The 16297-nt window shown below is 48.0% G+C and overlaps 1 protein-coding gene across 1 annotated transcript in view; it reads right to left on the reverse strand.

Annotated features, from left to right (window-relative positions):
* The window catches only part of LOC121645551 (olfactory receptor 52E4-like), a 20503-nt gene continuing 4206 nt past the window's right edge, over nucleotides 1–16297 (reverse strand). The window contains exon 2 of the mRNA XM_041994041.1: nucleotides 1–979. Within this exon, the coding sequence (XP_041849975.1) occupies nucleotides 1–930 (930 nt within the window). The 5' untranslated portion in view covers nucleotides 931–979. The remainder of the gene's footprint in view (nucleotides 980–16297) is intronic.

Consider the following 16297-nt stretch of genomic DNA (forward strand, 5'->3'; position numbering starts at 1 on the left):
TTAGGTGAAGCAGGTCCAGCGGGTCAGCGTTTTTAGCATTTGCTGTCGGATCTCAGCGGTTCTGATGCCATAGATGATGGGGTTGAAACAGCTCGGGAACAGCAGGTACATGGTGCTGAAGAAAACCCGGCTGGCTGCAGGGAGACCGTTTCTGATCCGATACGACAGGAAAGCGATCAGAGCCAATGACAGACTGAAGGTGAGGACGATGATGTGTGTGATGCAGGTGCGAAGAGCTTTGGTGCCGGACCTGCTGGACCTCAGCACCGAGCTAAATATGACCACATAAGAAGCAGCGATGATGAAGAAATCTAACACAGGAATGAAGAACACAGCGATCAACCCGGCCAGGCTGTTGATGGCGGTGCTTCCACAGGCCAGCTCCACCAAGGCCATGTGCTCACAGAAACAGTGTTTTATCACGTTAGTGCAGAATGACCGTCTTCCTGCCAGAATCACAAACTGTGTGATGATCAGCACGTTTCTGACAACAAGTGGGACGATGAAGCGCAGGAATCGCTGCAGCGCCATGTGTTGATGGTAGTAGAGGGGCGTGCAGATAGCAAAGTAGCGGTCCAGAGCCATCCATACCAAGAACGTGGTCTGAAAAGCTCCAAAAAAGTGAATGAAGTGCATCTGAATCAGGCAGCCAATCAGAGAGATCCCCCTCCAATCAAACAGGAAGTTGAGCAGCATGTTGGGAACAAAAAACACTGGGAGGCAAAGTTCTACGCAGGCCATGCCAGCGATGAGGATGCTCATGGGCTGATGAAGGCTCCTCTGTGAAATGACCACATACACCAGCAGGGAGTTTGCTAACAGGGCCACAACAAACATGAGGAAGAACGGGAGGAAGAGGACGGGCCTCAGAGCTCCGAGTTCTTCAAAGCCGTCCAGGATAAAGTCTTTATGTGAAGAGATGTTCTCCATCCTCCCGTCTTCCTAAAACCTCCTCGTCCCCAGTTTGAGTTCAGCCAGCCTGAAACCAGAGACACAACAACACAAACACGTCACTTCCACTCATGCAGATGTGAAGTGACGTCTGAGGAGCTGAAAATGTGACCACAGCAACCTGCTAACAGTCAACAGAGAAGCTAGTCATTAGCTTCTCTGTGGCTAACACACAACACATGATCCCAGTTAGTAGTGATGTAATGCTCAAGCTGTCTGCGTGACTGTGGCGGCCTTATGGAGCCAACATTTTGCAGAAATCATCTTAATATGTTACTTTAGCATGCTAACAGTCATGTGACCACACCAACCGAAGCCTACATCAGACGTGAGTCAGAGCTGCTTCATGGGGATTTTTAAGGAGTTCATCTGGTGAATGTCTCAATGTTTTAACCACAATCACTATCCCAGCTGTGTAATCATCCTTTTCTCTTAATTTGATCCATTTAAATCACTGATTTAGCTTCAAAAGCTTCTATTGTTCCAGCTGAGTCACTTTAAGTTTCACCATCATCATTAATCAAACAAGCTAACAGCCTCTTTTCATGCTGCTGCAGTAACAGAGAAATCTGTTTCACAAGGTTGAGAATACTTCATATATTAAACTCTGAGTCAAAGATGAAGCAGGGAGGGCGACCACCCGACCCGCCAGGCAATGCCACCCCCCCAGAGCGCGGGGCCCCGGGCCCCGGGAGCCCGACAGCAAACGTTTCCTGAGAGCAAAGAACAAGTCTGAGTGCAGGAGAAGGCTCACGGTTGAATGAAGGACATCTGCACGGCAACTTGAATCTGAGAGGACGGAGCAAAGGTTTAAGTTGAACATGTTTACATGCAGGCAGAAAGTTTCCAGGAGTGTAAAGATACTTTTGAGGCACAGCAGGACCCTAGAAACCCGAATGATTAAAGACATGGCTCCACAGACGTCTTGGTTAGAACATGACCTGGATACAGAACCTTCTGTGGATCTGAAACATAGAAGAAGCCGAGTTTCAGATCATCACCTCTAAACTGCGTCTGCACAGAGCTCAGGAAGAAAAATCTGCTTCTGCTGCAGCTCAGTCTGGATCATCTCAACTTCTATGGATGATGTGAAGAAGGAAAAGCTGAGAAACAGTCCGGAAAAATAAAGTTCATTCCCTTGATAAAGAGCAGCTTATATCATCACTTCCTCTTTCCACTGTGTGTTTCACTGGGATCATTTTACATCTCTGCAGTATTTAAAGTGAGAAAAAGATCCGTTTAACTCCTGTAGACAGAATATTGTTATAGGAGGTTTGAGTCAGTGGTTAAAGGCGCCGACGTAGTTCCTGCTGTTTGTTTCAGATCAGGACTAATTCTTTAGGTTTTTAATTTTACATGTTTTACTGCGACTGCCTTGAATTATTTAACATGATCATTCTGACCAACAAACACGAGGATGCATGACTAGAAGAAGAAGAGTACGAAGACGTCCAGCAGGAAGACATCCAGATATCTTCCACCATTTTTAGTCCGAACTCTGGAAAACCTGCTGAAACTTTTCATCCATATAAACCTTCAGAGAAAAGACACACAGAAAAATAGATGTAAACATTTAAAAATGTCCTTACAGTCCAGGAAGAATCATCAGGTCAGTTTGGATCAGCAGCTGGAAGACAGACGTCTAAATGGGACAAGGAGACATTTCACCATAAATCTGCAGGTAAAGAAGTCAAACAGGTGAGGCGTGCAGAGAGGAAGAAACCTGCGACAGTCAGATGATTCTCCTCCATCCACCTGTCCCTGATCATCCTCTGACGCAGCTCCTTTAAACTCCTCCACCTGGTGCTGAGGGCACGGGTCTCAAACTCGTGGTCCGCTGGCCAAATGACGCCCATGCAACGACAGCTGGTGGCCCCCACCTGACATCAAAGTGTAGAGTTAGTAAAACCTAACAATGCAGTCACATGACCACATGCATGCAAACCATGGCTGCGTGGCGACGTGAACTAATGCTTCACATGCAGCGGACGGGATGAAACATGGAAACTGTCAGAGCAGCTGAACGCGATCAAGAACCTGATGAGGAGCTACATCTGGACTCAGAGACCAAGCACGTCTAGAGGGCAAAGTGGTTTTTGGTGGATTCTGTTCACCACTGTAACCAGACACCTACTCCACCAAAACCAGCTTCTTTCCTGGTCCAGTAAATAAATGAGGTGTAAAAGCAGAAAAGCAGAGAACTGCCCTCCACCCACCCTGAGCTTTCTAGGCTGTTCACATAGACCATGTGTCTTTCAGGGAGGACAAATCTGTATGAAAAGCTCTTCTCCACCATGAACTTTAATAAGTCAAAGTACAGATGATGAGCATCTTCACGCCAGACTGAGTCTCACCTGCTTCCTACCTCAGCCAGATGTGGTTCAGCTATGTGAGAGAAGAGCTGCAGGTCTCTGGAAGCAAAGAGTTGCCAATATTCCGGTTCAGAAGAACTGTTCATGATCTGATGAACCAGTTCCGGTTCAGAAGAACCGTTCCTGTCCTGAAAACCGTTCATGTTATGAAGAACCCGTTCCCGTTCTAAAGCAGTGGTTTCCAGACGTTTTGAGCGATGAACCCCTAGGTAACATACGCACCTTTGCATTGAAGAGCTGTTAATAAAGATTGAGACGATTGGATCAGTTGTACATTTGGAAGGGGGATGAAGGGGGAAAAAGGGGGATGAAGGGGGATATAAACTACCAGAAAGAGACTGATTAGAAAAGCAGCCGAGAGGCCTGTGCTGACTCTGGAGGATCTGCAGAGATCCACGGCTCAGGTAAGACAATCTGTTCACAGGATGCTCCACAAGTCCTGTTTGCTGTGTAACACCGCAGCTAACATGTGGAATAAACTTTGATCAGATGAAGCCAAAGTACAAGACCTGAACTCGCCATCCTCACTGTGAAAACATGGTGGTGGCAGCTTCATGCTGTGGGGGAGGATTTTCTTCATCAGGGAGTGGGAAGCTGGTCAGGGTTGATGGGATGATGGATGGAGCTAATTACAGGGCAGTCCTGGTGGAGGTTCAGATAGGAACCAAAATCATCCAGCCACAGACACAATGGGATGGTTTAGATCTCAGATGTTCATGTGTTAGAACCAACCAGCCAAAGTCCAGACCTGAATTAAACTGAGAATCTGTGACCTAAAAACCGCTGTTCACAAACACTGATAGACAGATAAAGGTGCAGCAACACCACACTTTTCAAAATGTTTAACTTATGAACCATTTTTACAGTCGGCTTTACTTTGTGTTTTCAATGTTTGGTGACCTTCATGCTTGATTATCTTCTGTAGCTGGTGAAACTGGACCTCGGTGAGCAAAAGTCCAAACTGTGGAAACTTCATGGAGACGTGGTGAATGTTCCTGGTGGGATCTGCAGGGAGGTGTCAGGGTCTCAGACGAGGTCAGAGCTGTGATTACATCATGTTTACTGTCTTCTTACAGTAATGAGTCCCAGCAGAACCACGGCTTCTGTCTCCATCTGAAACACAACACGGGCTCCAAAGGATGCAGGACGCTCGGACAATAACAGGCCAATTAGCAAACTGGTCTCACAGGGGACGGAGGGAGGACGCTCAGCTGTCGCCATGGTTACTGCTGGTTGTTTTTGCTCCGGTATAATGTCCAGAGGGAGAATGATGTTGGAAACAGAAACACAAACTTTTTGAAAGATCAGAATATAGACGTGGAAAAATTCATTTGAAGTGATGAAAATTAAGTTTAATTAATCTTTGTGCATCATTCATTAGGTTTCTATGAATCTTTATGAAAATCAGCTTAGTGATGAATAAAGCATCAGTCATGGTTCAGTAACACCACCAGAACCTGGACCTTGTGGGAAAGACATACAGTAAGTTTCAGTGTAAGAGCAAGTTACAGCGGGTTCATAAACATGACCAAAATAAAAGTTTTAAAATCTGACACCGCTGTTGCTCTACAACAGTTGCTCTCACAATCGTACATACACATGTTGTTGCTTCTTTTAGGATGGTTTATAAATGTTGCTACAGCTCTGAGAATCGTAGATACTTGTCCCTACGTCTTTCTGGACGGTTTATAAATATTGCTACCGGACTTAATATCTTAGACACACGTCGCTGCATCTTTAAGGACGGTTTATAAATGTCGGTACCGCTCTGAGAATTGTAGATACAAGTTGCTGCGTCTTTCAGGACGGGTTACAGTTGTCACTACCGCTACGAGAATCATAGATACATCACTGCGTCTTTAAGGACGGTTTATAAATGTCGCTGCCACTCTGAGAATCGGCAATACGTCGCTACATCTTTCAGGACGGATTATAAATATTGCTACCATGCTGAGAATCGTAGTTACATTGCTGCGTCTTTCAGGACGGTTTATAAATGTCGCTACTGCTCAACGCAAGTCCGTGGAGAAATGCCAGCCAATGCTAAAGCCGTGGGAGCTGAAAAAACAGCTCCTGGAAATGTTAGACGTTTGGGAAAGGACACATAAACTGTCCAAGTTGGAAAAGGAGAAACAAATACCACAAGCCTAAAAGCATGAGGTTGCAGAAGACTCATCTGAGAGTGCCTTCATTGCTGAAGAGGCAAACTCCGCCTGCTGTTTGGCTTATTGATTATGGAGCATCAAAGAACATGATGTGATAAAGTACAGTCTATGAAACTTGGTGATGGCAGGGCGGTTGATGCCTAGGACATGGTAATGTCAGAACAAGAAAGACATTTAAAGTCCATCCATTTTCTGCCGTTTATCCAGAGTCAGGTCGCGGGGCAGCTGTCTAAGCAGGGAAACCCAGACTTCCCTCTCCCCGGCCACATTTACCAGCTCATCCGGAGGGATCCCGAGGCGTTCCCAGGCCAGCTGAGAGATGTAGTCCATCCAGCGTGTCCTGGGTCTTCCCCGGGGCCTCTTTCCGGTGGGACGTGCCCGGAACATCTCACCAGGGAGGCGTCCAGGGGGCATCCTAACCAGATGCCCGAGCCACCTCATCTGGCTCCTCTCAATGTGGAGGAGAAGCGGCTCTACTCTGAGCCCGTCCCGGATCACCGAGCTTCTCATCCTATCTCTAAGGGAGAGCCCGGCCACCCTGCGGAGAAAACTCATTTCGGCCGCTTGTATTTGCGATCTCGTTCTTTTGGTCACTACCCACAGCTCATGACCATAGGTGAGGGTAGGAACGTAGATCGACCAGTAAATGGAGAGCTTTGCCTTTTGGCTCAGCTCCTTCTTCACCACGACAGGCCGATGCAGAGTCCGCATCACTGCAGACGCCGCACCGATCCACCTGTCAATCTCCCGCTCCATCCTTCCCTCACTCGTGAACAAGACCCCGAGATACGTGAACTCCTCCACTTGGGGCAGGACCCTATTAAAGACCTGGAGAGAGCACTCTACCCTTTTCCGGCTGAGGACCATGGTCTCGGATTTGGAGGTGCTGATTCTCCTCCCAGCCGCTTCACACTCTGCTGCGAATCGCTCCAGTGAGTCATCCGCAAAGAGCAGAGACCCAATCCTGAGGCCACCGAACCTGATCCCCTCAACACCTCGGCTGCACCTAGAAATTCTGTACATAAAAGTTATGAACAGAATCAGTGACAAAGGGCAGCCTTGGCGGAGTCCAACCCGCACTGGAAACAATTGATTTACTGCCAGCAATGCGGACCAAGCTCTGACACCGGTCGGTACCGGGACCGGACAGCTTGTGCAAGGGGTCTAGTACTCCATACTCCCGGAATATCCTCCACACGAGTCCCCAGGGGACATGGTCGAATGCCTTCTCTAAATCCACAAACAATTGTAGACTAGTTGGGTAGATTTGCACGCCCCCTCCAAGACCCTGCAAAGCATGTAGAGCTGGTCCACAGTTCCATGACCAGGACGAAAACCACACTGCTCCTCCTCAATCCAAGGTTCGACTATCCAATGGACCCTCCTCTCAAGCACCCCTGAATAGACCTTACAGGGGAGTCTGAGGAGTGTGATCCCCCTGTAGTTGGAGCACACTACATGTCATCAGACCCCATTTACTGGGACACGTGCCCCAGTATAAATGCTACGATTAATTTTCGAAAATAAATATTTATCACACATTAGTTCAGATAATTCAGACAGGAGGAGATTTATATTTCAACTCAAATGCATAGCAAGAGCGTTACCTCAAACAGAGGATCCAGCTCAGGTAAACATTCTGACCCTGCACTTCACTGTGCACGAGCAGCAGGTGAACCACACACACGTCACGCAGCTCTCCGTGTGTTGGGTGAGCGTACGGTGCAGTTTGAGGTCTCGTAACGCCACAAAAACAGTCAGTTTTACATTATTTTTTATCAATGGAACCACATGACCTCATACTAACTGAAACATGTTATCGAGTGACTTCTGTAGACGGATATCAGGAAATTCTTCAACCCAGTAGAGCTTTATGCCAAGCAACGCCCCTGCCCTCCAGGTCTCCCTTCTTAAAGAGGAGGACCACCACTCCAGTCTACCATTCCACAGGCACTGTCCCAGATGTCCACACGATGTAGAGGCCTGTCCCCACTGCATCCAGAGCCTTAAGGAACTCCGGATAGATCTTGTCCACCCCCATGGCCCTACCACCAAGGAGCTTTTTGACCACCTCAGCGTCCTAAGCATCAAGGATAGAATAGCCCACTTCTGGGTCATCAGAGGTCATGTCGGTGGGATTCAGGAGGTCTTTGAAGTATTCCTTCCACCAGCCCACAACATCCCAAGTCGAGGTCAGCAGCCCCCCATCTCCACTGTACTTAGTGTTGATGATGCACTGCTTCCCCTTCCTGAGCCACCTGATGGTGGAGTAGGATCTGCTCAAAGCTGTCTCGAAGTCATTCTCCATGATCTCTCCAAACTCGTCCAACTCCCAAGTTTTGCCTCAGCGATAGCCGAAGCAGCGTTCTGCTTGGCCTGCTCGTACCTAACAACTGTCTCCAGAGTCCCACAAGCCAAAAAAGCCCGATAGGTCTTCATCTTCAGCTTCATCCCTCACAAGTTTGACGATCACAGGCTCCAACCGCCTTAAGGTCACAGCTCTGGTCAGCCGCCTCAACAATAGCAGCACAGAACACAGACCAGAGATCCTCCCCTTAATCTGAGCCAACTCACCACCAGGTGGTGATCACGTGACAGCTTTTTTTCATTTTGACATGCAGCCGAGTCCTGTTGTAACGGGTGGAATGAAAATCGCAGTGTGTATGAGAGCCATGTAATGTCCATGTTAGCATGCTCTGACCCCCTCCTCCTTTCAGGGTGGAGCCTGCTGGAGAACCATGGTTGAGACCAGGAGGTCTGAGGAAGTGTAAGTGTGTTTTTCATTGGATTCATCACTTTCAACCATCTTCACACTGTCCCATCACTCATTCATCAGTCAGCATCAAAGTGCCAATAGATCAATAACTGCAGCTGGATTGTGTTTGTTCTCTCCATCAGATTCCTGTCCACTCACCATCCACATGGACACAGTGGACAGAAGACTCAAACTGTCTGACAACAACAGGAAGGTGTGGAGGAGAATCAGTCATATTCTGATCATCCAGACAGATTTAACTGTCTTCAGCTGCTGTGTGGGAATGTTCTGACTGGTCGCTGCTACTTGGAGGTAAAGTGCAGAAGAGACGTCTCTATATCGGTCAGTTACAGAGGAATCAGAGGTGGCGACAGCAGGTTTGGAAGGAATAATCATTCCTGGAGTCTGAGATGCTCTGATGATGGGTACTTTGTCTGGCACAATAACAGAAAAACACCCATCTCCTCCTCCTCTGTTTCTAACAGAGTAGCAGTGTATGTGGACTGTCCTGCTGGCTCTTTGTCCTTCTACAGAGTCTCCTCCAGCTCGCTGATCCACCTCCACACCTTCATCACCACATTCACTCATCCTCTCTGTGCTGGATTTGGGCTCTGGTCCTGGTCTAAGTCCTGTGGTTCATCAGTGTCTCTGTGTTGAGTCTAAACAGTCTGACCGTACCAGAGAAACTGACTGATGAACGGATCTGTACATGTCTGTCTGAAACTCTTCGAAATGATTCCTCGGAAACTTGAAAGCTGTGAAAGCTTCTTCCAGGATCCACATGTTTCCAGTCAAAGCTTCACACTGAATATCAGGATGTTCACTTCGTGATGCTGGAAATAAAAATTCTGTCTTTCACTCTGCGTTTGTCTTTAATTAGACTTTCTCACACTTTCATTTTGTTGAACTTTGTTGAATTATTAAATTATTGATTATTCATATCAGAAATTAGACATTTTTGTCTCATAATTTGCCTCAATCTTCATTTTTTTCAATCAAAAGTTTTTATTTAATCTAAATTTGGACTTAAATCCTGAACATTGAAATTCTGAAATGATTCTGTACGCTTTGATTTGGTCCAATATTTTATTTTTTATGTGATTTACCTTCTGAAATTCTGTCTTTATTGTAATATTTTACTGTTTATGATTTTATTTTTTCATCTATTATAATGGTAAATGGTCTGTATTTATATAGTGCTTTTACCCAAAACGCTTTACAAGGAAAAAGAAGCAAGAAAAAGAAGTGTGATTGATCGTTGTACTATAATTAAAAGAACTTTTCCAACTCCAGAAGAACAGGAGAAACCTCTGTTCCAGACCCTCACCATCTAACCCCCCAGAGCTAAGCTGCCCACAGAGTGAGACCAAGTCTTCCAGCCAGCAGCTCCATGGCTGGAAAAACCTGCTGCTGCAGGAGTCAAGTTTCACACCAATGACCTGGAGAGTATTCCTATAGAAGGAAGGAAAGAAGCTCATTTTTTACATTGTTTTTCCAATATTTCATGTTTTCATTGCAGTGAACGGCGCTCGTCTTGATGTGGTTCATATAGGCGGCCGCCCGGGGTGACCCCTGCTACCCTCTCTGCGGAACCGGCTCCCGGTTCGGCTGCAGGATGTCACGGTTCTGCTGCTTGTCCTTCCCTTCCTGAGCTTTATGTGGGGCTGTACTGGTTTCAGGAAGCCTTGGGCGGAGTCCGGTCTGCTCCTGCCTCCCCAGCTGTGTTCTATCAACCCTCATCAAGCCTCCCTTCATGAGGACTTCAGGAGCAACCAGACCTCGCCAGATTATCTCACTGTTTCTGTGGTAAATCAGGCCACCACCAGTATTACTTGTGCTTCCAGTCGAGTACTCTGACCCTGCCTTGCCTTTTTCCTCCCTCCTAGCACTGCCTTGCTGCTCCAGAACTTCCACCTCCAGTCTACCTCCACCGGTCGCCCGCTTGTTACCTCCACCTACCTGCCTGCTCACCCCACCCTCCTCCAGCTCAGGTACTGCAGCAGCTACAATCTGCTCCACTCAGGATTTCCACCTGGATTCAGTAAGCCACCCACTAAGGTTGGATAATTGGATATTTTTTGATCCGGACTGCCACTTATCATTCTCCTCTCCTCCCAGAGATCCAGAAACCCCGGACCCTCCCCAGTTCTGACCACTCTGACTCCAGAAAACAATAAAGTTTGTTTTGTTTCTACAATGATCACGTCTGCTATTTGGGTCCTGCTTCACCTTATTCAGACAGCTGGACTCAGGCGTGACACAGGAAGCAGGACCTTCAGCCACCGGGTCCCTCTCTGCGGTCGGAACCGGCTCCCGGTTCGACTTCAGGAAGCAGGACCTTCAGCCACCGGGCCCCTCTCTGCTGTCGGAACCGGCTCCCGGTTCGACTTCAGGAAGCAGGACCTTCAACCACCTGGGCCCCTCTCTGCGGAACCGGCTCCCGGTTTGGCTTCAGGAAGCAGGACCTTCAGCCACCGGGCCCCTCTCTGCAGAACTGGCTCCCGGTTCGACTTCAGGAATCAGGACCTTCAGCCACCGGGCCCCTCTTTGCGGTCGGAACCGGCTCCCGGTTCGGCTTCAGGAAGCAGGACCTTCAGCCACCGGGCCCCTCTCTGCGGTCGGAACCGGCTCCCGGTTCGGCTTCAGGAAGCAGGACCTTCAGCCACCGGGCCCCTCTCTGCGGTCGGAACCGGCTCCCGGTTCGGCTTCAGGAAGCGGGACCTTCAGCCACCGGGCCCCTCTCTGCGGTCGGAACCGGCTCCCGGTTTGGCTTCAGGAAGCGGGACCTTCAGCCACCGGGCCCCTCTCTGCGGAACTGGCTCCCGGTTTGGCTTCAGGAAGCGGGACCTTCAGCCACCGGGCCCCTCTCTGCAGAACTGGCTCCCGGTTTGGCTTCAGGAAGCAGGACCTTCAGCCACCGGGCCCCTCTCTGCGGAACTGGCTCCCGGTTTGGCTTCAGGAAGCAGACACCATCTCTACCTTTTTTAAGATTAATCTTCAAATTTGATTTTTTGCTAAAAACTATAGTTTGCGGTGACTCTGGGATTCTCAACGTTCCTAGTCCTGTCTGTCCTGTGATGGACCAGTACCCATCTTTGGTATGCCAAGTCTCTTGCCTTATGGTGTCTGGAAAAGTCTCCAGTCCACTATGGCCCTGCATTGCAATGGGCAGGTATACTGTAGAAAATGGATGGATCCAGTTTTTACCATTTACCTGTGTGCCGCCACATAAATGTGATTAATATCGCGTGAAGGAGGGACGTCATGACAGACTAAGGATGCCAAGTGCCCCACTGATGAGCAGAATGGATGTTTGGATCCATTTTGTGGGATCCATCAGTATTATCACTGACTGAACTGTTTTTACAGCTAAGGTCAGATCTAGTTGGTCTGCTCCTCCTGAAGATAGAACTTTGCTGATTGTTGACCAAACATGAAGATTGTTTCTGAGAAGAGGGGATGTTCATGGATCTGAAAATGCATTAGCTGGTCTTTGTGTGTGTTAAAGTGATGTTTCTTCCCAGGACCTTTCGTGGCTCACCTGGCTAACCATCACCAGAGACCCAGTCTACTTGGCGGGATTTAACCCCCCAGGGACCCGTTCTCCAGGAATTGGGTCATGTAGAAATTCTGAGTATGTTAACTCTGAGTTGAGGGAAACTCTGGGTTTTCTGTCCAAAAAAGAGCAGCAAGTCCAACCGTGAGGCTGTTATCATGGTAACTGACTTATGACATGAAGTTTCCGACTAGACTCAGAGTTAGTTAGACCTCCTTTCTGGAGCAGGCTTCTGAAGTCCAAACTGGAAACTTCATGGAGACGTGGTGAATGTTCCTGGTGGGATCTGCAGGGAGGTGTCAGGGTCTCAGACGAGGTCAGAGCTGTGATTACATCATGTTTACTGTCTTCTTACAGTAATGAGTCCCAGCAGAACCACGGCTTCTGTCTCCATCTGAAACACAACACGGGCCCCCGAGGATGCAGGATGCTCGGACAATAACAGGCCAATTAGCAAACTGGTCTAACAGGGGACGGAGGGAGGACGCTCAGCCGTCGCCATGGTTACTGCTGGGTGTTTATGCTCCAGTGTAAAGTCCAGAGGGAGAATGATGCGTTGGAAACAGAAACACAAACTTTTTGAAAGATCAGAATATAGATGTGGAAAAAATAATTTGAAATGATGAAAATTAGGTTTGACTGATCCTGGTTTTCAGATCTGGTTGATAAAATGTCCACGTCTGTAAAGTTTTCTGGTCTGTCCCCGTTGGTCTGACTTCAGAGGTTAAACTCTAGTTTTCTAACATTTTACTAAACTTCAGTTAAATCAATGATCCACATCAGTCCATTTCATTAAAGAATGGAAACCAAGAAATCAAACTGAATCTTTGATTCAATCCTCCATCAGGACCAGGATCAGGAAAAACTCCCAGAACCAGAACCAGGAAGGAAAACCTCCATCGGTATCAGGACCAGGAAGGACGGCCATCTTCCTGGACTGGTTGTGGGTGAAGAGGACAGGAAAGAGGTCAACCAGCAGCAGAACTCTAATCCAGGGATTCCTGCTGAGAAAGAAGAGAAACACAAATAAATGGCAACGTCAGATGTTCATACATGAAGAGAAAAGAGAGCATGGAGGAGCCCGGTGCATCGTGGGACGTCCGGCAGCATGGAGGAGCCCGGTGCATCGTGGGACGTCCGGCAGCATGGAGGAGCCCGGTTCATCGTGGGACGTCCGGCAGCATGGAGGAGCCCGGTGCATCGTGGGACGTCCGGCAGCATGGAGGAGCCCGGTGCATCGTGGGACGTCCCGCAGCATGGAGGAGCCCGGTTCATCGTGGGACGTCCCGCAGCATGGAGGAGCCCGGTGCATCGTGGGACGTCCGGCAGCATGGAGGAGCCCGGTGCATCGTGGGACGTCCGGCAGCATGGAGGAGCCCGGTGCATCGTGGGACGTCCCGCAGCATGGAGGAGCCCGGTGCATCGTGGGACGTCCGGCAGCATGGAGGAGCCCGGTGCATCGTGGGACGTCCCGCAGCATGGAGGAGCCCGGTGCATCGTGGGACGTCCCGCAGCATGGAGGAGCCCGGTGCATCGTGGGACGTCCGGCAGCATGGAGGAGCCCGGTGCATCGTGGGACGTCCGGCAGCATGGAGGAGCCCGGTGCATCGTGGGACGTCCGGCAGCATGGAGGAGCCCGGTGCATCGTGGGACGTCCGGCAGCATGGAGGAGCCCGGTGCATCGTGGGACGTCCCGCAGCATGGAGGAGCCCGGTGCATCGTGGGACGTCCCGCAGCATGGAGGAGCCCGGTTCATCGTGGGACGTCCGGCAGCATGGAGGAGCCCGGTGCATCGTGGGACGTCCCGCAGCATGGAGGAGCCCGGTGCATCGTGGGACGTCCCGCAGCATGGAGGAGCCCGGTGCATCGTGGGACGTCCGGCAGCATGGAGGAGCCCGGTGCATCGTGGGACGTCCGGCAGCATGGAGGAGCCCGGTGCATCGTGGGACGTCCCGCAGCATGGAGGAGCCCGGTGCATCGTGGGACGTCTGGCAGCATGGAGGAGCCCGGTGCATCGTGGGACGTCCCGCAGCATGGAGGAGCCCGGTGCATCGTGGGACGTCCCGCAGCAGGCTCAGTCTCTAGCAGCAGGACTGAAGGATGGATCAAGGTCACCAAGCCAGCAGAGTTTACTCACCAGGGGGTGTACACATGAATCTTCGAATCCAAATGATGCTTCAATCTGCCAATCAGGTGATGAGGTCGTTGTTAGACAAGGAAACTTTTCTTTGGGAAAAATAACTCAGCTTGTCTCGTCTCGAAGGACGGTGAGTGTAACGTTGTCCAAACTGGCCTAGAGAAGAAGTTTTCTAAACTCAGGTTAGCAGGAGGGGCCTGAGTTTGTAGTTAAATAAATCTGAGTGTGTTTTGTAAATTAGAGATGATGCTTCACATGATGCATTCAGGTTCACCTCACTGAGATGATGAACTTAAATGCAGCAGGAAGTCAGTGTGGATGAAGATAGTGATGATGATGATCAGACCATCCCTAACAGCTGAACTGGATTCTATGTCTAGAACATGTTATAGACCAGGAAACTCTGGTGGAAGGTGGATTGTTGCTGCTCAGCATGGAGAGCAGATGGACCTGTTTCCTCCCAGCAGCAGGTCTGGAGATCATCAAGGACATGACATGAAGCTTTATCATTGCCAAATAATACAAAACAAGAAGACCTAAAGACGAGAAAACGTGAGAATTTTTAGCTTCAAGGTTGGAAAGTGGATTTATTAGACTTTATTTTTGATGTTTTACATCTTTCATTTGAATTATTGATCAAAAAAAGAAAAGTACTTTCAGAAAGTTGTGGATAATTTAAATATTACTAAACTGCTAAAGTAAAAGTTTCATAAATTGAATTCTCTGTAATTTGTTGTAATTAGAGGTGAATGGCATTGTGGGAAACCTGCTTCCTCCTGAACTCCTAATTACACTGATTCAGCATACATGTTAACTTATGCAGCGTCCCGTCTACTAGAGTTCATATAACTTCTTTAACATGAGCGTGACTAACAACTAGATTCAAATAAATCCACCAGGTTTGTTCTATTAAACCCATGTTGGTTTTATAGTGTGCGAGACTGTAGAATAAAACGTTTTATTGCATCACGTCTGGTTGAAAAATGTCGTTTTACAGACCTGACAAATTCATTTAGTCATTTAATTTAGTATTAACCAATAGATTATTTTTATTAACATTTTTCTGGCTCGAATAATAAACAGGGTTTCATGTGTCAGGTTATGTAAGAAAAAGTAAAAAAATGATAAATATAATGTAATATAATATTAATAATGACTTAGAGAATTAATCCCAAGTCATTCAGAGCATCTACAGCCACTTATTGTCCTTCAAGTCATTTAAAACTTCTTTAAAATAATTTATTGGGAGCAGCTGATTTTCCATCTGACAGCAGACTGATGGACGTCTTCCTCAGCCGGAGAGTTTGGGACAGTAGGATGAAATCCTGGGATTGTCCCCTGTGTGTGTGTGTTCCTGGATTACCCTTGTGTGTGCGTCTGGCTCCCTCTGTCTGTCTTGTGCGTCATGTCTGTCCCCAGCCAGGAGAGTTACAGCAGCAGCAATCACCCCACCTGGACTGATCTTCACACCAGGACCTCATTCACCAATCAACCGCTGCAGATCTTTCTTCATTCCTCACCGGATCGTCCAGTTACTTACCTGATTCCTGGTCCTTGGGATTCCGGCAGCCCTGCCTGCTACGCCCACCTCCTGGATCGTTTCCTTCCCGCTCTGACTGCCCTCCATCTCCAGCTCAAGCCAGCTCCACAAAACGCTCTGTCTGCCGTGACCACCGTGATTCCTGGATCCTGCTTGTGGAATAATACTGCTCTTCGGACTCTGTTCAAGAAACTCTATTAAATTCCCTTTTCTTCAAACTAACCATTCTCTGCTGTTCTTGGATGTTCAGTGTTTGCAACTTGGGGTTCAGACAGCATTTCTGCCTGACACACCGTAACAGAAATGGCTCTGCTCGGTCTTATGTCACAGAAGACTGGGCAGAATAAAAACTTGTCTGTTCTTTGGTCGGCGGAGTTCTCGGGCTGACTCCGTGTGAGTCAGGCGACTGCTCACCAACACTTGCAAGTATTCTCTCATTATTTGCTGTTAAATAAACTTTGTTATACTTTCACTCAATCCAGACTCTTGCTAATTATTTTTCTCTGACAACACACAAGGTATTTATGTTAAATCAATATTTAGGCCCCAAAAACTCAGCCTACAAAATGACATGAGATATATATATATATATATATATATATATATATATATATATATATATATATATATATATATATTTGAATATTAACTATATAAAATCATTTGAACCATTGTATGTTCAGTTTAAACATGTAATAATTGGTGCTCTTTTACAACTGAATGTGCTGCAGTCATGCAACAAAACTCCTCCTCATCATCATCATCAGACGTTGCTCTGCCTGTGACACAAGGTGATGTGTTTGTATTTTACGTATAAAAAA

Source organism: Melanotaenia boesemani, chromosome 9 (assembly GCF_017639745.1).
Source record: "Melanotaenia boesemani isolate fMelBoe1 chromosome 9, fMelBoe1.pri, whole genome shotgun sequence".
In the NCBI taxonomy this organism is placed as follows: Eukaryota; Metazoa; Chordata; class Actinopteri; order Atheriniformes; family Melanotaeniidae; genus Melanotaenia; species Melanotaenia boesemani.